Source organism: Sapajus apella, unplaced genomic scaffold (assembly GCF_009761245.1).
Source record: "Sapajus apella isolate SASKATOON/1434 unplaced genomic scaffold, GSC_monkey_1.0 scaffold13, whole genome shotgun sequence".
NCBI lineage: Eukaryota > Metazoa > Chordata > Mammalia > Primates > Cebidae > Sapajus > Sapajus apella.
This window is the reverse complement of record NW_022436953.1, coordinates 27,158,730-27,180,953: the sequence shown is the minus strand read 5'-3', so window position 1 is coordinate 27,180,953 and position 22,224 is coordinate 27,158,730. Positions and strand designations below refer to the sequence as shown.

General features: G+C 49.0%; 1 protein-coding gene across 3 annotated transcripts in view; it reads left to right on the top strand.

Annotated features, from left to right (window-relative positions):
* The window catches only part of CHST15 (carbohydrate sulfotransferase 15), an 84,165-nt gene that overhangs the window by 48,850 nt on the left and 13,091 nt on the right, over positions 1-22,224 (top strand). For all 3 annotated transcript variants that reach the window (XM_032281936.1, XM_032281935.1, XM_032281934.1), the window contains exons 3-6: positions 513-852; positions 2,504-2,650; positions 6,315-6,468; positions 21,589-21,745. In XM_032281936.1, the coding sequence (XP_032137827.1) occupies positions 513-852; positions 2,504-2,650; positions 6,315-6,468; positions 21,589-21,745 (798 nt within the window). The remainder of the gene's footprint in view (positions 1-512; positions 853-2,503; positions 2,651-6,314; positions 6,469-21,588; positions 21,746-22,224) is intronic.

The window sequence follows — 22,224 nt, the reverse complement described above, 5'->3', positions numbered from 1 at the left end:
GCGGGGCTAGGCATGTTCAAGGGCCGCCGACTCTCATTATTGCATTCCAGGACTTCTTGCTTGACATGTGGTGCTGGTAGTTAAAAGTTGCTTTTGCAGATCACCATCATTTGGGATTTTAAAGTTGAGTTAAATTTGATTTTCTGCTTCTATTCTGTATTTTAATCTCTAGTGGTAATTTAAATATACAACTAGTAAAAGGATTCTTTTTAATTACCGTGTGTGCATGTGTGTTGTGTATCAGAAAGGTGTAAATTATGGTGGAATGGATTTTGATTAAACTTCTTATTCTCTCCGAGTTTTTTTTTTTTTTTTTTTTTGGTGGGGAAGTGGTGGTGAGAAAAGCACAGTCCCTGACCAGCTACCGTTTTCCTTTATTTGTTAATCATTGTCAAATACTCAAATTTGAACACGGCCGTTAGTCTCAGGGCATGTTCCCATTGTACTTAGATTCTTTCGTTGCTCATTTTCCCCTCTTCTGTGTCACTCCTCGTCTTTCTGTTTCCTTGCAGATGTTTTCAGTCATCCCCAATAAATTCCTTCCAAACAGTAAGAGCCCCTGTTGGTATGAGGAGTTCTCGGGGCGGAACACCACCGACCCCTACCTCACCAACTCCTACGTGCTCTACTCCAAGCGCTTCCGCTCCACCTTTGACGCGCTGCGCAAGGCCTTCTGGGGCCACCTGGCGCACGCGCACGGGAAGCACTTCCGCCTACGCTGCCTGCCGCACTTCTACATCATCGGGCAGCCCAAGTGCGGGACCACGGACCTCTACGACCGCCTGCGGCTGCATCCCGAGGTCAAGTTCTCCGCCATCAAGGAGCCGCACTGGTGGACCCGGAAGCGGTTTGGTGAGTGCCGGGTCCCAGGCCCTGCGAGGGCAGCAGGAAGAGACTGCACAATTGCCTTGTCAGGAGGCTGTTCCCATGCGAAGACCCGGCGGGGTCTGGAACCCGGTTCCCAGCCATGCAGTGAGCATTGCTAGCTGTGTGCGGGACAAGGGGACGGGTCAGAACCGGCAGCTGTTTTTGTCCCGAAAGCCCAGGCACATGAGCCCAGCAGTGAGTGCCAGCACCAGTAAGGGCCCCCAAGGAGGGTGTGATTTGGGCTCTTGGCTCCCAGCTTTGTGCCGTTGCTTCAGGCCTCAGCTTCTCTGACCTGCCCTGTCTGCCTTATGGGTTCCATATGGAAACCACATGGAGATTACTGTAGAGGCCCTGCTCTCAACCCTTTGCTGCAGGCTGACGGCAACCACTGCCCATCCCTCTCTGCTCCAGCTCAGCCCCAGGCACCTGCAGTCCTCAGGTCACTGTTTCCTCTCTGTAACCTTTTCCTTGTGCCAGGAGAGGTTTGGTCACTGGAGCTGAGGCGTGATACGTGCCTGTTGTCAACCAGAGACCGGGCAGGCCACGAGGGTATTTTCCAGTAATGGACTCAGGTTACCTAGAAGGGAATCTTCAAAGTTTTACTTAGACCAACTCTTAATGTGTTTCCTGACACGCATTTGCTTTCATCGTTTTGATGTTCATCCTACAGTGAGCTAAAGTGTAAATGTTTCTTTTGTGGTTTAGCAGCAGCCGCTGTAGGAGCCGGGGTCTCAAATCCGTATGCATTTGCTGGACATGTCTAAACACACTCCCCTGCCATAGGGTGCTCCTCCGAGGCTCACAGTGATTTCCCCTTAATGAAACCAGCTTCCCACTGGCAGGAAAGGAGGAAGAACAGGGGTGGGCCTCTGGAATCTAGTCGTCAGTGTCACCTTGAACCTCTTGTTGCTTTGACCGGGGACGTTCTCTTTCCAATTTCCATTGACCTCAGGAGTTGTGGTTTTGGAAAGTGGATTTTTAAATGTTTGCAAGTGAGATTTATTCATTTTTTAGGCAGGGGGTGAATTTAAGCTGTATGTGGCCGATGCCAGAATCCATTTCTGTCTAGGGTGTGATCAATTCCCCTTATTGTTTGGACAAAAGGCAGGGTATTTGATTGAACAGGGCAGGAGAGAGAACATCAGACGGGTGCTGGCTGGGCCCCATGAGGAAGGCATCATGGAGTTTATAGGATACTGCTCTCCTCTCTCCATGGGCTGCCCTCGGTTCACTCTCCCTGTTTGATACAACACATGCATCCTGTGTGTCCTTGCTGCCCAGCCACTTACGAGTCCCACCTGTACACAGAATAACCAGCCCCAGACTCTGTCCCTCCAAGCAGACACATTTGCTCTTGAATAGGTGTGCCAGCATTTAAGCTGCAACTGTCTAGCTTAGCTGTGGTGTCTTCCAGCACTTGAAGTATGCACGGATTGAAAGTGGGTAGCCAGGCTACGTAGATGCCCCACCCCGATCCCCAGCGGCCCCTTCTGAAGCTCACCTGGGCTGAGCCTCTTGCTGCTGCAGCCACGCCCTTTAGTCCTCTTCATCTCTCTCTCTGGTCGCTGTCTGGGAGGCCATCACCCCAGCAGTAGCAACTTTGTCCCTAGTGTCTCCTGCTTCTTGGTTCTTGTAGGAATCGTCCGCCTAAGAGATGGGTTGCGAGACCGCTACCCCGTGGAAGATTATCTGGACCTCTTTGACCTGGCAGCACACCAGATCCATCAAGGACTGCAGGCCAGCTCTGCAAAGGAGCAGAGCAAGATGAATACAATCATTATCGGTAAGGCTTCTGTGTCACTCTCGCAGGGCTGGCACCCTCCCTGGGGTCCTGGCCCAGCTCTGCTTCACTGGCAGCACATTTGCATGGTGGCAGCAGACTTCCTTTGAGCCTCCTCTTCTCCACCTGGCCGGCACTCTTACCGCTACATAGTGTTCACATCACTTGAACAGTTACTATGAAGCGGAAATGTTGACTTTCTAATTCTATGGAGACTTAAGGACAACTGACGGCTTTCGTGAAAAGTTGCCATTTCTTTGTTTTTAAGAAATTAAGCAGGGATATTGACTTCTTTTCCTGATGTACTGACCTGATAAGTTTGCATGGGGAGTTATAAGTGCAGTTAACTGGTTAGTCATCGATTTGCTGCTTGGAGCTTTTGTAATCCCTGGCAACTGAGACCATACAAGATGGAGGCAGCTTCTCCTGAAATAGACTCAGCCCCGACACATGGCCTGTAACTAATTGCTGTTTAAAAAGCCTGGCCCCTGTCAACCTAATGCCTTTGGGCATTCAAAATGAGGTTGATTAATAACAATTTGTTTTAAATATTCACAAGAATATTTTGTAAGTAAACTTATATATTCACTCTTTTTAAAATTTATTTTTTATTGTATAATTTAAGTTGTACAACATAACATGTTTTGATGCGCATAGAGACAATGAAATGATTACTAGTCAAGCAAATTCACACAGCCAATTTTTTTGACAGTTACCTTTGTGTGTGGGTAGGTGGTGTGTGTGTGTGTGTGTGTATGTGTGTGTGTGTGTATGTGTGTGTGTATTAAAAGCACCTGAAATCTGTCCTGGAAAATTTCTAGCATATGATACAGGATTAATAGGATTAATAACTACAGGTCACATGCTCTACCTTAGATCTCTAGACTTGTTATTTGTCTGAAATAATTCTTTTTATTGGATTTAGCTTAGAAGGCATTTATCCACTGATGCTTCTGAAAGAGAAATTGAATCACGTTTTGCTTAAATTGTTTACCTTAGACAGTGATCTGTTTTTTAATTTTCCTAGATCTGTTACATTTGCAATCTCCAAATTACATGAATCTATTAGCTACTAAGAGGAACTGTAATTACCCCTTTGAAAGATGACTTTTTAACTTAAGACTCTGATGTCCAAGGGGACAGGCTTATGTGCCCAAGTCCTGACTTAGTTCTTCTTTTTTTTTTTAACTGAAAGTAATTAAGTCACTGGGAGTCACCTCCAGGATGATTTAGCTGTTAGCTAGTCTTTTGCAAATGTGGGGGTCCAAACTCCCCAAATCACAAGCCTAACTTATATTTCATTGTGACTTCTATACCATATGCCTGTGGGAAAATCACATGTTCTTATGAAAGAGCTGGAAATATGCATCCTCAAGCCAGGAAACAGAGACTAAGATAATGAATGAAAAAGGAAAGCCTCAGTTTGGTCTCCTAATTTTGCTTGCTCCTAGATTTTAAAAAGAACAAAAAATAAAATCACTGTGCTGATATTTACTGAAAGCAGAGTTTGGTGAGTTTTGTGGTAGACTTGCGGTGTAACAGGTTTCTAGCCCTGCCTGGGCTAGCAGCCAGCTCTGTGCCATGCAACCAGTCATTTTTCCTGTTCCTGGACTCTGTCTGCACCTCTGCAAAGTGGGATTGTTGGACCAGGTCAGTTCTAGACTCCCTCCAGCTCTGAAATGTGACTCAGCTCTGCCCCCGCTCTTCCTCTTTATTAGATTCTGGGTGGAAACGGCAGGATCTTTCGTCATCTTGGGACCTAGGTCAGAGAGGACCTTTCTTCCGCTGTCATTGTTGACAGCTAGAGTCATATAGGAGGTTCAGGATGCAAGCAGCCTGAGTGTGTTGGCTGAACTTGGGGCTAGGGCTTTAGACGTGTTGAAAGGCCCCTGCCTCTATCCCAAGTACCCCACGTGCTACTCTGTTTCTTGAATTGACTGTCTTCCCCCTTATATCTTAAAGCCTGAGAGCGGAAGGGCCGTGCTTTCCTTTCCCCATCTGTTCCTGGTGCCAAGCACAGTGCTGAGCACAGATTAGACACCAAATGAATGCTTCCTGGATGGACAAAGGATGGATGGTGGCTGGATGGAAGGAAGACAGGTGGATGGACAGGTGCCTCCATGGCTCTGGAACCAGTTCATTTTTGAGATCTGACAGAATTTGTGCCCAGTTAGGTAGTGAGTCCACTTGGCCTTTATATTCTCTTGTTCATGGGGAGTGGAATTTTCAAGGGACTTCTGATTGACTTGCTTTTTCTGTATCCTAGGGTGTTATCTCTTTAAAAAAAGAAAGAAAAAAAGGCCAGAACAGAGCTGGTCGCCTGGATGTGATTACACATCCGACAGAACTGATAGGGCCCTGCCTGCTTCCTGCAGGGATACGATACGCTTGTCACTGACCAAAGAGACTCAGTCATCTGGCTCAGTCTCTCCCTGGATAAGTAACTTTGAGATGTGTCCAGTGGTCCTTGGCAAACTGTCAGGAGATCAGGTGTAGAGCTGATTGATGGATTTGCCTTTTTAAATCTCTGAAGACTTTCCTATACACACACACACACACACACACACACACACACACACACACACACACAGCCTCAAACTCTGGGGAAATTGGCTTCATCCTCTGAGAGCGTCTGTGCTGTTGGAATGCCTGCCTGTGTCTTGGCATCACCTCCGTGCTGGGATGTGTGTTTGCCATTTGCATCCTTCACTCCTGAGGACCATGATGAAATGTGAAATGGACTGGGACCCAGTTCCTATGCACCCAGTCTGCACTGAGTAGGCGCCAGCTGTGTGCAGAGCAGTGGTCTGGCAGGAGACAGGGCCTGTGAGCCCCGTGGCAAAGGCCTTCTCTCTTTTAGTCTCAGAGTATGCCTTGTGATGAACCATTACAGCTTCGAGGAAAGAAATCGCACCCAAATTCCTCATGAGGGTTCGTGTCCCCACCCTCCTCCATTCTCCTGACGCTTTGAAAGGAAACCATCTAGTACCAGCTCCAGGCTCCTCGTCTGCTAGACCAGTTCTTGACTCCTTCGGCTCTGAAATGTGGTTCAGCTCTGCCCCAGCTCTTTCTCCTTGTTAGATCCTGGGCAGAAATGGCAGGGTTTTTCCTCATCTTGGGTCCCCAGGTCAGAGAGAACTCCTATTATTACTAGAACTATCTAGTATATAGAACATATATTGGGAAACTATACAGGAAAACCATTTTCAAAACCACCTATAATTTCCCACCTAGACAACTGCTATTTATGTTTTGGTGTATTTTTTTACAGACTGCATTGTCAGTGGGCCCTTAAAATGCCGTGGAGCTGTGTGCCATGAGCTAAGTTAAATACTGTGAAACTGAGGGGCCAGATGCTAGTGAAGGGTTTTTCTTTTTTGTTCGCCTTGGAAAGAGGAGCTCAGGGCTGGGGGACACTCAGTGTTGCATGGATCCCCTGGACTTCCAGACAGAGATTTTTGAGGTAGAGTTGGGGTGTGGCTGTGGCAGGGGTAGGCATCCAACCTTCTCTCCTTGGAGTCTCTTCTGCCCTCGAAGGCTGACAGCTTACCCTCTCCCACTGCTTAAGAGGAAGGCATCAGGGCCAGGTTTGACCTCCGGCACCCAGGGCCACTCCGTGGGAGCCTGCATCTCCGCCCTGCTGACGTGCAGTGTTTGCTGTTTCCAGGGGAGGCCAGCGCCTCCACGATGTGGGATAATAATGCCTGGATGTTCTTCAACATCAGCACGGATGGCGAGCCGCCGTTTCTCACCCAGGACTTCATCCACGCCTTCCAGCCCAACGCCAAGCTGATTGTCATGCTCAGGGACCCTGTGGAGAGGTGAGCAGTTTCCGTGTTTTGTATTTGGGGTCAAAAGAAAAGGCACTTTTGAAGAATGGTGTTCCCCTCTCATCACAAATAAGATTCTGCCTCCTTTAGAAAAAATTAAACTGGCTGAGCGCGGTGGCTCACACCTGTAATCCCAGCAATTTGGGAGGCCGAGGCGAGTGGATCACCTGAGGTCAGGAATTCAAGACCAGCCTGGCCAACATGGTGAAACTCTGTCTCTACTAAAAATACAAAAATTAGCCAGGTGTGGTGACACACTCCTGTAGTGCCAGTCACTCGGGAGGCTGAGGCAGGAAAATCGCTTGAACCCAGGAGATGGAAGGTGCAGTGAGCCAAGATGGTGCAACTGCATTCCAGCCTGGATGACAGAGCAAGACTCCAGCTTAAAAAAAATAAACAAATAAAAACAAAAGACAATAAACAGAACTTGCAATCTTACTGCTATTTCTTACGTAAATGTTATTCTTGGGGCAGTCCTCGCAAGTTTAAACACATTGCAGATTGTTTTCTTAGCCATTCTGATCCTGGTCAGTGCGACTTCAGCCCCGGTGGGCTTGACCGGGGACACAGGACTGATCCTTGGTACTGTCAGGGCTCAGGAAACACCCTTAGAATCAGGGGTGTAAGCTGCCCCATGTGGTTTAACTCCTAGAATTCTGTGTCTCTCGGTGTGGTTGATGACTTTATCCTTGTCTGCATTGAATGTAGTTTCTAGCTTTCCTTGAGAGACCTAAAGGAAGAACAATGATGAGTAGAGCAGCTTTGCTTTAAGATCAAGGGATGCCCAGTGTGAGTGAGGCCAGGGCAGTGGGATATTGAATAGCCATAAGGGGCGGCCTGGCTGACACTGGGCGCTACCTGCATCACTGATGCCTGTGTGAATGTAGAATCTCAAGGCTGCCAGGACCTTAAAGTTATACTGAATACCACCGCATCAGAGATAAGGGGGCGCCCAGTCTAATCTAATCTGCTCCCTGAGTCAGGGAATTCTCCACCCTATGGAGATGGCCAGTGTAGCTTAGGATAGCCCTGTTCCTATTTTAAGACGAGGTCTGTTTTGGGGGAATATTCACTCATTGGTCCTGTTTCTTCTCCATACAGTCAGACAAACCAGGTCTAATCCTTCCAAAATAGGAGAGGCTGATGATATTTAAAGACAGGGACCTGGCAGCCCCAGGAAACTGACCCCTGGGATCCCTTCCTTGGGTGGCATACCTTCCTGGCCCCACATATTCACCAATTATAATAATAAGGCATGTTTGTTGTGTAAATTTCAGAACATATATTGGAAAACTGTTTTCAAACTATAATTTCCCGCCTAAATAACTACTATTTATGTTTTCGTGTATTTTCTCCCAGACTTCTTTTCTATGCGACTGTGTGTGTGTGTGTGTGTGTGTGTGTGTGTGTGTGTGTTTGCATGTGGGTGTGACGGTACAGTCTTATGTCCTGTTTCTTTCACTTTGCATTGTTGCCCCCAAAGAACATGCTTTAAAGTTCGCCCTGGTCACAATTCTGAGCTGATGTCCCTCTTGTGGAGTCTGCGTGGCTCCTGCCGCTCTTTGACCTGGCCAGGGAGAGGCTGGATCCGCCCTCTCTAAGCCCTGCCCCCTGAGCCTGAGCTCTCAGTGGCTATCCCGGTGCCATCCCTTCCGGCACGTGCCAGGTATACTTTTGCTCCCTGCTCTCTGTGTCTTCCAGCTCAGGACTCTGTCCACTCTCTTCTGAGGCAGCCGTCGACTTGCTGTCCCTTGCCATGTCCTACCTGCTGGTTCCCACATTTTGGAGGCAGGAATTGGCCCTCCCAAGTGGGCTGGGCTGGTCTCTCTCTGTCCATCGGGGCTGACGCACACCAGTGGAGCTCTCATGGTGACATAGCTGTCACCTCGAGCTGACCCCTCACCACCCCCACAGGTGTTTTCATAGCTGCTCTGCCTCCCTACCCCACAAGACCCCCAGCTGAAGACCGCAAGTGCTCTGTGTGCTCAGCAAATGTTTTCCTGCCGCTGCTCCTTAGTTCCTCATTCTGAGGAAGGTCAGACTACGCCTCAACCTCAGGGGCCAGGAGCGCACACAGCAACCTTGTGTGCTCTCTGGGCACAGAGAGGTGAGAGCTGATCTGTCGGGACTGGGTTTGGTGTGTGTCTGCCCTGTTCTGGGCTCCGGAAGACTGGAGCTCCTGGACTGCGTAGGGCCAGGGGCGTGGTTGTGGTTGGTTGCAGTTCCGCAGAGTAGGAGGATGGGGGATTGGGCTCCTGAGCGGGGAGATCCAGAAGGAACTGACCTGGAGAAGCTGATGCCAGACCGGATTTTGAAGGGTGAATAAGAGTTTGCTGTGTAAGCAAGGGAGGAAGGCGGGTTAAGAGGAAGAAGCATTCCATGCAGAGAAGCACAAGTACAAGGGAAAAGACAGCGTGTTCTCCTGTTAGGGGGTGGAGCCAGGGTCCCTGAGTGTGTCTCTTCCTGGAGTTCTGGTCCCACCTCTGAGGACACCAACACCACAAAGGTGAGCCTTGGAACAGGAAGGCAGCAGCACTGTGCAGGTGCAGGGGGCTCAGCCAGGAGCAGGACCTGCCAACTCGTCTCTCTTACCCTAGCCTGAGTCTGCCAGCTAGAAGGAAGCTCACAGTTCACAATGCGGTCCTCCCAAGTAGCCACCATATTTTCTTCTTTTTAAAAACAAATACTCCATTTATACTAGGAACTGAACGTAAAAGTTTCTTGCCTCCCTGGTCCTCAGCCTAACAGAAATAGTTGGTCAATTCAAACATATATTATATTCAGCCCCTGCCATGGGCTGGGTGCTGTGCTGGGCACTGAGCATATGTGCCCTGGTGAACAATGATGGTGACACAGTGCCTCCCACCTGGGAGCTGGTGCTTTATTGGAGAAGTGAGGGGCCTCGCCTTCGTCAGGGCACATGCCCCCGTGCTGAGGAGCAGGGCAGGACACGGGGCAGTAGCATGTTAGGACACTGACCCAGGCCTTGCGTTGGCTGCAGTACTAGTTACGTACTGCTGCAGAACCAGTTCACCCAGCACTTAGCAGCTTCAGACAGTCTCTGGGGATCAGGAACCCATGTGCAGCTTTACTGGGTCCTCTATTTCAGGTTTCTCACAAGGCTGCGACCCAGCTGTCATCAGGGCTGGGCCTCTTCCGTATGCTTGACTGGGGAAGGACCTGCTTCCAGGCACATAGGCTGTGGGCAGAATTTAGTCCTTAAGAGCTGTTAGGATGAGGACTTCATATCTTCGCTGGCCTTTGACGAGAGGCTACCCTCAATACCTCGCCACAGGGCCTCTCCAGTATGGCTGCAGGCTTTATCCAAGCCAGCGAGCTAGAGTGTCTGCTAGCAGATTAGAAGTCATGATCTTTTCTAATCTAGTCATGAGTGTGAAACCCCATCATCATCGCCATATTCTGTTGGTTAGAAGCAGGTCATGAGGTCTAGCCGCACACAACGGGAAGAGACTACAGGGTGTGAACACCAAGAACCGGGTGTCAGCAAGGACCGTCTTAGGAGTCAGCCACCTCCCATTCTGCACCTGCTCCTCAGGAGACTGGGGCCTGGGCTTTGTGGCCAGGAGAGTAGCTTCCAGCTTGACCCCAACTCCAGTGACAGAGGAAGGGTGTGTTATGTGCATATTTTCTTTGTAAGTTGCTGACATAGCAGCTGTTTCATTTCTTCTTAAACATTTATAAAAATACGTGACAATAGGAATTTCTTCTTTTTCGAAACCCATGACTCATGGCCTATCTGAAATGGCTGGCTCGTCTCCCATCTCAGCCAGAAAGGATGATAAATGCTGTGTGTTTAGGTCACTCTTAAAGAAACAAAACACTTTGAGCCCAAGTTCCATTAGTCTAACGGGATCCTGGGCCATTAGCCCACTTCCGTTCTTCCGTGACCTTGTACTTCTGTAAGCAGGAGATTTTGTGGGGTGCTGGCTGCAAGTGGGATTGGCCCAAGCTGTTCCGTTCCTTCTGTAAATTGGCTTGGAGCCGGGGAATACCACTTTTATTTCTAGTTTTAGGTTCCTATTCAGCCTTTACTTCTATAATTGATCAAAGGTAGAGGGTTTGAAAATGTTGGGATTGTAAGCAAAGTCAAATCACTTTTTAATTTCCAGAGAAGGATTCAAGTGGCAAGTCCCTATTTTTTTTCTGGAGGAGAACAGCAGAATAATGGAAGGAAGTGGATGGGATGGTTCATATGGCCAAAGAAGCCAGCCAAGAATTCATGTTCCAGTTTTCTCTCTGTAAGAGATCATGACAATTTAAAACCAGCTTGATGCATTTCTATGCTAAATTGGCCCAGTTAATCAAAAAGAAGCCACCAGTTGTAAGCAGAATTTTTCCTTATTTAATCCCATTCGTAAGTGGCAAAGACGATTCTTTTCAAACACATCTCACGTTAGCCTCCTGCCTCTTCATTTGTGAGACAGTTGATAGAGTTTGTCTTGTAATCCAGAGGCGGTTATAGCCCCCATTAAATGTGAAAAATGCGCAGAAGGTGCTGGCCCCTCCAACCTAGCCGCATTCCTCTTTCATTCAGGGGACATTTTGAGTGGGGTCATGCACCATCTGTTAAGGACTTTACAGTGTCTGTATTTTGTTTTTAATTTTGTGTGTAGTCTCAATGTAACGCCCAGAAACGACCACCACAGGAATGGTTAGTTTTCCCATTTTATGATGATGATTCCAAAGGGAAGGAGAATTCAGCTCAGTTAAGAATTCGAACTCAATTTTGACCCAAACCCCTTCAGTCTTGGAACCTGGCCAGTTGTTTTCTTCATCTGCTTATATAAACTGAATTTTTAAGCAACCCCTTGGACTGGTCAAATGGTTCATTTATGAAGATAAACTAGGAAAGGAAGCAGGCTTTTAATGAAATGGATTCTGTTATAGGCAGTCGCTCATGGGGACACGGAGGATTAGTGGGCTGAACATTTGGACAGGAATCCTGGTTTCATCAGCTACACTCTGTCTGCAGAGTGTGTGAGGGGGCGTCAGGGTGGTGCGCAGCTTTCACCCACTGAGTGGGAGGTGTAGCCTGGTCATGGTGGCAGGGACACAGCCTTGGGGACCCAGATGATCTGCATTGGAATCCCAGCTCTGCTGCTTACTGTTCTGTGACCTGGGACAAGAAACTTAACCTCTCTGTGCCTCATTTTCTCATCGGTAAAATGGGGGAAGATAGACCTATCTCCAGGGTAGTGAGAATTAAATGACTTAATATATGTAGTAATGTGTTTAAACAGTGCTGGACAAATGGAAAATATATAATCATTAGCTATTATTATTAGGTATCAGTAATAGTTAATAATAATAACAATAAACTGATTGCTCATTTACTCACTCCCCAAATAGAGTTGCGAACCATATAACCAAGTTTTGGTCACAGTGGACCCCATACGTGATGATGGCTCCATAAAGGTATAATCCCACATTTTCACTGTGGCGTTTTCTATGTTTCGATATACAAATTCTAACTTCTGTGTTACAACTGCCTACAGAATTCCTGCTGTACAGGCTGATAGCTAGGAGCAGTAGGCTGTACCTTGCCGCCTAGGTGTGTAGTGGGTTGTGCCATCTGGATTTTTGTAAGTAACCACTCTATGACGTTCACACAATGACACTGCCTAATGACGCATTTCTCAGAACATATATATCCCCTCTGTTCAGTGACGCCTGGCTGTGTTTGTTGAACACCGTTGATGTGCTAGATGCAAGCTTTACATAGGAGAGGAAAATCCATCCCGTTTGCTCTCACAGAACCTGTCTAGTTGAGGGGGTGGGGCCAGGCTTCATGTAAATGACGGAGCTGGGGCAGCCAGTCAGAGCTGCCTCTGGGTGAGGCCTCTCCCATCTGCCCGCCGTTGGACAGGACCGCCTGTGGAGGCTTCACCTTGGGTGATAGTGGTGATCTCTTCAGCTGAGGGTCATTCCCAGGAGGGACCGGGCTGTGAGTCATGGGCAGGGTGGCTCCCCAGTTTTGCAAAGCTCCGTAGATAGGAAGGACTTGGTCTTTGTGGATGCCTAGGCCTGGACACACCTCATTCACCTATTGCTACACCAGAGGGAGCAGGATGCCCACCTGAGGGCAAGAGCCAGCACGCACCGAAGGGAGCTGAGCCGATTCATGCCTTTGAACTGCAGCAGAACTTTGACTTGAGAACCTGGCTTGCAGTCAGGCAGCACCGAAAGCCCTTCCCCAAACACCTCAGCTCCTCTCAGCCCCTAGACGCACTGATTGAAAGCCCTGGATGTGTTCTCAGGCAGAAGAGGAGAGCCTGGCACTGGGAATGTCATGCGATGTTTCCTCTAGAAGAGATTTGCACAAGGATTAAAACGCAGGCTGTTCCTAGCACCAAGGGATTCATTATTGATTTAAACCATCTCAAAGGGAAATTAGAAGAACGCCTCTGTGGAGAAGAGACGGAATGAGGAGAAAGGCCGTGGCAGGATAGAGGTTGCAGCAACAGCCCTGGATCGATTTCTCTTTCTTGTTCCTCCCTCCAGCTCTCACTCTTTCCTTTTCTTTAAGATTCTGAAAGATTAAGAATTACGAGGAGTCCTTTCGAGGACTGCTGAGTGCGGCGTCTTTACTGAAGCTGCCTATTGATTCCAGTTGGGTTCAGGCCTTTTGCTTCCCAGAAGCTGCCTGTTGACACACCTTGATACCTTGATAGGGGCCCTGGAAGCAGCATGGGGTCACTTTAATAGGACTGAGCTGCTGAGCCACTCAAGGTTACGGGGGTTGGCCTCAACCACAGAGCAGGGAGGGAGGGCTGGCAGCGCCCAGGCCAGAGGACAGCTCGGGCCTTTGTGAAAGGGTTCTCTGAAGACCGTTGAGCGGGGACTGCCTGGTGAGGCGCCACATCTTGTTATTGGTGGGAGGAAAACCACCAAGCTGAAAACTCCCAAGTGTTGAACACTTTGTTTTTTGGGGAAATGTTTGCGAAGTTCTTGGCAGTCCTGTGTATTCCCACATGTTCGTTTGGAAAGGATGGTTCTGTGCAGGATGAACACCCTAGGGAAAAAGAGTCCTGTTGTGTCTGTATCTGCAGAGATCCTGAGGTGACATGTGTGCCTGCTGGGCCGGGATCAGGGAGACACTTAGAAACGGCTCTGGGGTGGCCAGAGTTCAGGGATGCATCTCACCCGGAGTTCTGGGCTGCTTAGTGAGGCTGACTCTGTTGAAGGAGGGAGTGGCAGCACATGTCACATAGTGGTGTGCCATGGCCATTGCTGTGCAGTGAGGGGCCTGCCCCTTGGGACCCAGGCCTGGCTTGTAACCAGGGGTAGCACGCCAATCCTTGGTGCCCCCTAGTTTTCTCACCTGTAAAAACACCTGCCATCACGGTCACTGGCGAATCACGAGAAGGTGCTTTGTAAACCTCTGAGAAGTGCTTCCTCCCGGTCTGTGAACAGTTACCGGGGCCCTGTGATTGGATGCTCTGGAAGGAACAAAGTGGGGCTGGGAACCCCACTTGTGCACAAGGAACCTAGGGCCTGATAGGAAAGAGAATGGCCCCAATGAACAGGACACTTGTCATTCATTTGGGCGTTTTTAGGCCTAAACATGGATGTTCTTAACTGGCAGAAAATGAGCCTCACCAGTGTCACCCTGTGTTCTTAAGGTGACCTTAGACATTCCCTCCAGATCAGCTGGCCTGGCCAGGCCTGTCTCATCAAGCCTCCTGATGAGACAGTCACAGTCTGTGATTCAGTGGAACAAAAGGGCTCCATCTCAGCTACATTAAATGGCTTTTATCTTGGTAGGAAAAATATATATAATCATTATTGATGGCATCATATCACAGGCTGAAAATTATTGATCAGTGATTTAAATTCGGATGCCAGCAAATGGAGAATAATGAGGCCAGGTGCTCCGGCTGCCTGTCATTACCACCCTCACGTGGCCACAGGACCTCAAGAGGTTATCGAGGGTGAATTGGGGGACATGACTGTGTCCCGATCTCAGGGGCTCCTGCCTGAGGAAATGTGACTGTTACCATAACTGTCACTGAGGAGCCACCTGGGGGGTGTTTGAGAAGCACAGACAGGTGGGACCAGCGTCACTGGGATGGGCCAGCCTAGGACGGCCACCTGCTCCCAGCCACCTGCAACTTCAGCACTCGCTTGGGATCTTTTCTCAAAGGTAGCCCTCTGAGAAGTCCCGTGCGTTGAGCAGTAACTGGAGGAAATGTCACAGCTCAAGGCCACCGAGCGCCTGCCCTTGTCAGAGCTGACACTGAGATCGTGTGCCTTTTGACCTGGGTTAAAAGCATCAGTCGCTCATCAGGGGTTGAAAAACATCTTGGGATGGGGGAAGGGTGGCGTTCCCACGGCTTCGTGGTGTCTACTAAAAACTGCCGAATTGTTCACATTACATGGGTGAATGCTGCGGTACGTGGATCATATCTCAGTATAAAAATGATATGAACAAAAATCCTACAAAAGGAGGAGGAATGCACTGTGGAGAGAGGTTTCCCCAAACTAGTGGCATTGGAGCCAGTGTGGACAGAGTTCTCACATAGAGGGCAGGCCGATCAACTACCGCATCATCATTTAGGAACTGAAACTGCTCAGATCTAATGAGCTATTGCAGTAACCAGTGAGTATTAGCTTTTCCGAGAGATACAAGTCATGCAGTGTGTTCTGGCTTCATGATAGACACCTGAACTCCCCTTTGCTGTGGCTGTCATTTTTCCAGATGTCCACTGTGATGTTCTGTAAACACATGTGCTGTTCCCGACATGTGGAGCGCCTCACATTTTTCCTAAGTGTTTGTTTGCCACTCTATTACATTTGTAATTGTTTTTCAGTCTCCTGTGACTTATTAAGTAGTTCTGGAGTAGAATTGACTTTTTCTTCCACATCACAGTGCACCTAAAATAATACAAACATCTAAACAAACAAAACCCGGAAACTACCAGCACAGATGGCCAGCACCCACTCTACTCAGCTGTGGATTTGTCTCCTTGCCTAAGCTTGGGGAGGGGGTGAGGGGCTTTGGGGTCGGGCAGGCCTGGGTTGGTTTTGGTCCCTGCCCTGGAGCTTCCTGGGCCGCGTGACGGTGGGCAAACTCCCTAACCTCTCTAGGTGTCAGCTTCTCCCCCATAAAAAGGGGGGGCCCGCATCTCACAGTGGGCTGTGAAGATGGAAGCAGAGCACGCATGCAGCGCCCTGCACAGGGCCTGGTGGTGGCGGCCCTCCCTACCCTGCAGCATGCACATCAGAAATGGAAACTGTGAACACTGTAGGTGCTAAACCCAGAAAGCAGTCACACACAGCGCAGCCAGGAGGAGTAGCAGCAGCTCCTGCTTTAATAGTGCTCAGCTCGCTGACCTCTGCTCATGCTGCTTCAGAACGGTACCTGGAAGTGTCCCTGAATGAACTCAGCAGTGGTCTTGGGGTGATCATCCAGGTTTCACATAGCAGGGTCTTGCCCACTGCTGGCCATTTCTCGGGGAGAGACATGTTCATTTCAGAGGCACTGGACTGATGGAGCCCTATGCCCCCTAACATACACATCCCATCCCACTGCCCCTCCAGGGGTCCCAGGACCCCTGCGCTCTACAGGAAAGGGACTGACCAGCAGCCCATGAGCGCAGGCCCAGTGTGAGGGGCCGCACCGGCAGCCTTCTAAAATAACCGCAGCACAGAAGGCCTGGAATGCATTTGGACTTATATTTGGAATTGCCGTTGGAAACAGTCCTGGCCAAATGTAATACCCATCTGTTGGGGATGGTTTGCGAGTAAGCAAATGAGGTAGCTCAGCTGGAGGGGGCTGGGCAGCCCTGAATCTCAGGGTGGGAGGGTGTCAGGTCCCCTGGCCCCCACGCTACCCTGGAGCCCTCCTTCCCAACCGCTCAGGCTGCTTCTGCCACCCGGGACCATCCCTTTGTGTTGGATTGCCCTGATTGGAGATAATACCTTGCCTGCAACCAGGCTGTCTTCCCGAACCTTCTGCCCACTGGTCAGTCCTTCAGGAGTTCAAGACTGGGCTCCTTCCTGCTGTGTTTTTGCATCTCCAGGAAGAACAGCCAGGTTTGGTGCCCAGCACTGAAGGCAAGCGTCTGCGGAGGCCGTGAGCTGCCTGTTGCGTGGCTCCACCATCCCACGTTCCTGATACTGTGCCTCTGTTAATGCATCCCGGGGTTGCATCCATGCCCCTGCAGTTCTGTGATGGTTCATTGTGAGCTGTGTGTTTTCCATGTTGGTCTCCTTCCTCCACTTCCTCATGGGACAGTGGATTTTAAAGACTAGAATACGGACATTTCAGTTTGTCTCTGTGTTTCATCTTGTTCCATGGTGTGCCTGTCTGGCCTTTCAAGGTCCATTGGATACTTATTCTTGATAGATTTGCTGTTCTTCTCAACATTTTCTGAGTGGCTTTAACCCATCCGAGTGGCTTTCTCTCACCCAAGGCTATTAACTCACTCTTTTCCCCTGGAGAGTAGTTGAGGGGAAAAGACAGTCTTAGGAAGCATTTGCTTAGTTCTTGGGGAGGAACCCAAACAGTACTCTCCTGTCCCAGTGCTCCCCTGAAGGGAAGTGCTCCTGTCTGCATTTGCCTTCCTTCATGCTTCCTTGTGGGAAACCTGGCCACATGGCCCCAGTCCTCCTGTGCCCTTAGGTCCGTGATTCCTGGCTCTCAGGGTGGCAGAGAGATGTCTGCAAAAATAACTCCTTGGAGTTATTGTTTTCCTTGGAATTGGGGTTTAAAATCTGTATCGGTTTCCTAGAGCAGTCGTAATAAATCACCACAAACTTGGCTGCTTAAAACAACAGAAATGTATCCTTTTATGATTCTGGAGGCCAGAAGTCCTAAATCAAGATGCCTGCAGGGTTGGTTCCCTCTGGTGGCCCTAAGGGATGAAAGCTGTCCCCTGTTCTTAGGTCCTGGTGGCTTCCCGCAGTCCTTAGCATTCCCTGGCTCACAGCCGTCACACTCCAGGCTCTGCCTCCGTCTTTCTATGGTGCTCTCCCCTGTGTCTCTGTCCTCTCCTCTTTTTAAAAGGACACCTGCCATTGGATTTGGGAGCGCCCTAAATCCAGGAAGATCTCATCTTAAGATCCTCTGCTTAATTACACCTGCGAAGGCCTATTTCCAAGTAAGGCCACATTCACAGGGCCTGGGGCTTAAGACTTGGACATAGTTCATTGGTGTCCACTATCCATCCAACTACAGAATCCAGATGGTGGCCATGGGTTGCGGTGAATCTAGACCCTGTTCAGATGTCTGTGACATAGCAGGATGCCAAGGACCCGGCATGGGGAGCCCTCGCAGTGGGATTCTAGGAGCTCCCAAAGCCCACTGCCAATTTTGTGGGCAGATCCAAACTACCCACAGGTGACTGAGAGGCCAAAGGAGTCTCTTTTCATTCAGCCCAGGGAGAAAAGTGTGGCCTGGCTCTCAAAGGCTGTGAATGTGACTGATAGGAAGTGAGGTAGTGAGTTCACTTTAACTCACCCCAAACAACGAAAGTCAGCCGTTTCACCTGCTAGGGGAGGATTTGTCTGGTTGGAACATCAGGTATGTCTCAGTTTTTCCCGGGGATTACTTCTTGATCTCTAAAGAATTGTATAGAATCAGCAGATTCCTCATGAATTGACTTTGTATTTAAAATCAAGACAGGCCTGAGTGCTTTTGTTTTATTTATGAGCTAAATATCTGCAAGAAATGTTATTACCACAAAGAAAAAATCTCAATATGGAAACCTTCAGCCAATGTTTGGGTTTGTATGAGGTAATTTATGTGATGGAATCCCAGTTCCACCAAACAATTTGGGTAGTTCCGTGGGCATCTTTGGTAAAAACTGGGCTTCGACTTCTTATTTAACATAGGATTTTATGACAGTTTCAGAAGCATCTGTTACTTTTCATTGACGTAGTTTCTTGGGCTGAGCCATAATATTGACAGGCCTGGTAGGAAATGTGTGAGCCAGGAAGGGTACCCCTTAGACCAGCTGCCACCTGGCATCCTTAGTGCACACAGCCAAACCTTGCTTGAAGAGTCACGCATATCTGATTTTGCCATTTATTGATCAGTTGTTTAGGGCGTAGTAACGATGAGTGACACTGTAGTGACAGATGCCGTGTTTCAGTCTTGATGTGTCTCCTAATTTTGAAGAAGGAAAACAGCACAGGTGATGTTGGGGACACCAGTAATAAGCTGATGTGGTGTTGTCATGGGGAATATTCTCAGGTGAGTGCGGATCTGGGGGAATCCACTCAGTGAGCACCTTTGTTGACTGATCCCTTTGGACGGTGTGGTTGGCCAGGCTGTGGTGGACACAACACTCCTGTTCTTGTGGCTGTTTTGATTCCACGAACTCTGTGGGTAGATCCCAAACCTCTCAAGACTTCCAGGAGGTGTCCTCTGTGGACACTGGCCGTGGATGAGTTCTAGAGGGCTGTGTCAGAGGCACCCGATGTGCCAGGACAGGCTACAGAGGTGGATGGCATCTGGGCCTGTCCCTATGAAATGCTGCTCCTCCTATCATGACCTTAGTTAGTGGGGAGGGTAGTGGAGAAGGCACATTTGCAAGACTGTGCTATAAGGGAGCATGGTTTTTGCAGGACGGTGTGTGGCTGAAGGTCTGGGTGTATTTGGAAGTATGGGTGTCATATGCCCAGATGCATGGGTGCAGAGTGAGAGTCACAGAATTGCCTTCCCTGGAAAGAGGGGAAGCCAGATTGGAGAAGTTGAAGGCATAGAAAGTATAGAGCTTTGAGGGGAGAGAAGTCTGACACTGTAGAGCCACGCAGGCCACATTTTTCATAATCCCAGTTTCCCCCTTGGCCCAGAGGTGACACAGCAGAGGCTGTGAGTGTGTGAAGGGTTCCGGGGAGAACCATGGGGCTCATGAGGAGGTGTGTGTGTGCAAGAAGAGAGTGGACATATGGCAGGAAGGTCGAAAACAAACAAAAAGGGCTGCAAGGAGAGATGGAGGAGAAAAAAGAGTAGGAAACACACCCTGAAAGTTCTGTTGAAGATAAAAACCCTTCTTTTTTTTAGACAGGGTCTCACTCCCATGCCCAGGCTGGAGTGCAGTGGCACAATCATGGCTCACTGCAGCCTTCTGCCACCTCAGTCTCCCGAACAGCTGAGACTACAGGCACGTACCACCACGCCTGGCTAATTTTTTGTGTTTTTAATAGAGACAGGGTTTTGCTACATTGCCTGGGCGGGCCTTGAACTCCTAGGCTTAAGCCATCCTCCCACCTTGGCCCACTAAAGTGCTGGAATTACAGGCATGAGCCACTGTGCCTGGCCCTGACATTTGTTAAAATGGCAATGCAGGCCTTCTTCAGGAGCATTTTAGTAGGTATAGGGATCGCCATGACAGTTTTCCAACAGAGGAGAGAGACTCCAAATATAACTAGGAAAAGTAGGGATTTTAAAGGTAAGGAGGCCAGGTGACACGATTTATGCCTATAATCCCAGCACTTTGGGAAGCCAAGGGAGGTGGATCAGTTGAGGTCAGGAAGACCAGCCTGGCCAATATGGTGAAACCCCGTCTCTATGAAAAATACAAAATAATTAGCCAGGTTTGGTGGCAGGTGCCTGTAGTCCCAACTACTTGGGAGGGTAAGGCAGGAGAATCGCTTGAACCCAGGAGGTTAGGTTGCAGTGAGCTGAGATCATGCCACTGCACTCCAGCCTGGGTGACAGAGCGAGACTCTGTCTCACACACACAAAAAAATAAATAAATAAGAAAAAGCCAAGGAGCAGGGCGAGGTGGTTGGTGGCTGGGAAATTACTGAGGGGATACATCAAGGGGGAAGGGGTGGGGATTCTGGCTAAACCAACCTGATAGGACTCTTGCTGGAGACAGGCCAGGTGGCCTTCTGGGGGCTGGGGTGGTGGACTAGGAACCTGATGAGCTAAGAAGGGTGAGCAGTTACCAAGGGTGGGGGATTCTGGCTAAACCAGCATAGCAGTGTCAGCAGTGAACATTTAGACACATGTAGTTGAAAGATCTCACTGGTGTTTATAAGCACAGTCCATGAACAGGGCAGCATCCCATTCCTGTAATATGAAGGTGCGCCCCTGTGGGCCCAGCCAGGTCCTGGGTTTTTAGGCAGAAACGGGCTGAAGAAGCAAAAACAGGGAACAGAGAGTGGATTGTTCATTTCAAAGTGACTTTCCTTCTCGGGTTAAAGCAAAGGGGACATCTGACTGTTGTTGTGAATCTCCTGGTTTTTTGGAAACTGGCCCATTATGAATTGAGTGACATGGTACCTAGCATGGATGATGCTGTTCCGGCCTGTTGGAGCCTAGTGCAGAAGCTCCAACCAGAATGGTGGCCTCTCATCCATTTTATTTAACAGCAGGATTGCTGCTAAAAGAGGGTGATGCAAAGATGGACACGGAGGTAGAAAAGCTGAGGTCTAGCTGGAAGGGGGATGCAGAGGAGCCTGCAATGCGTCAAGGAGGAAGATGCGTTCCTCCACGTGTGTACGTGGTGTCCGAATGAACAGACCTGTGTCCACGGGTGAAGGTGTGAGTCCGCAGGTATTCATGTGCGCACATGGGGGTGCTTTTACATTGTGTCAAAAGCGAGGTCCTACCAACCTAGAAAGACACATTTCATCATTTTTTTTTTCAATGTCAGGAATGTATGTGCAAAGGCCTGGGAATTTCATGTGGAATGGTAATATTGCGAGAACAACAGATGCTCTTGTTTTTGTTCCCTTCAGTGGAGAATAGAGGAATGGGAAGGCACATAAAATTTTCATGGCTTCTCTTTGCTAGCGTACCATTTTTGTAATCTGGTGTTGTTTTGAAGCTCCCTGTTACTGTGAAAACAGAGCTGCCTGAGATGACTAGAACGAGCAACAACATAAAAGTGGCTGGCAGTTTGTTTGGGGCCAGTGTGGACATGCCTGAGTCTCGGAGAGCTTAAGTGGCCGAGAAGGGCGGGAGCTGGGGGGGAGGGTGAGGGAGGCGGCCTGTCTGCAAGGGAAGGAAGAGGGGTGGCAGTGTTTCAATCAGGAGAACTCGATCATGTAATTGTACGTTGATTTTCATTGTCGCCCAAATGGTGTGATTGCACATTCATGGGTGGTAAAAATACACATTTATTTTATTCACAGGTTGTACTCAGACTATCTCTACTTTGCAAGTTCGAATAAATCCGCAGATGACTTCCATGAGAAAGTGACAGAAGCGCTGCAGCTGTTTGAAAATTGCATGCTTGATTATTCACTGCGCGCCTGTGTCTACAACAACACCCTCAACAACGCCATGCCTGTGCGTATCCCCGAGCCGGCCCCTGGCAGAAGGAGCTGGTTTGTTGTTGTTATGCAAGTGGCATTGTGGGTTTGGGTTTTAGCATAGGAACAGAGAGAAGCGTTTTAATGTGCAAATGCTGTTCCCCATTATTCACAGATGTAAAAGCTGAAAATTGAGGGGCTCTTAGGCTGGCTCCCTGCCTTTTTCCCTGCTGGTCACCTGCCACCTCCCCCCTCCTCCTTCGGCAGGAGGATGAGGGGGCGTTTAGGAAGATTACCATTTAGCCAGACACCCAGCAATTAGAATCGGCAGAGACGAGGACACCCAACTCTCAAATTGTCTGAAGAGCATTCTCTCGAGAGGTGGTTTGTTTTGTTGGTTTAAAAAATTACCCACCAATGATTTTCATTGCTTCTCTGACAGCGTCTCAATTGAAAAATATTTTCTGTTGATTCCTCAGTCGTATCTCATGTTTTTCCTTCAGGACTGTGTCTGTA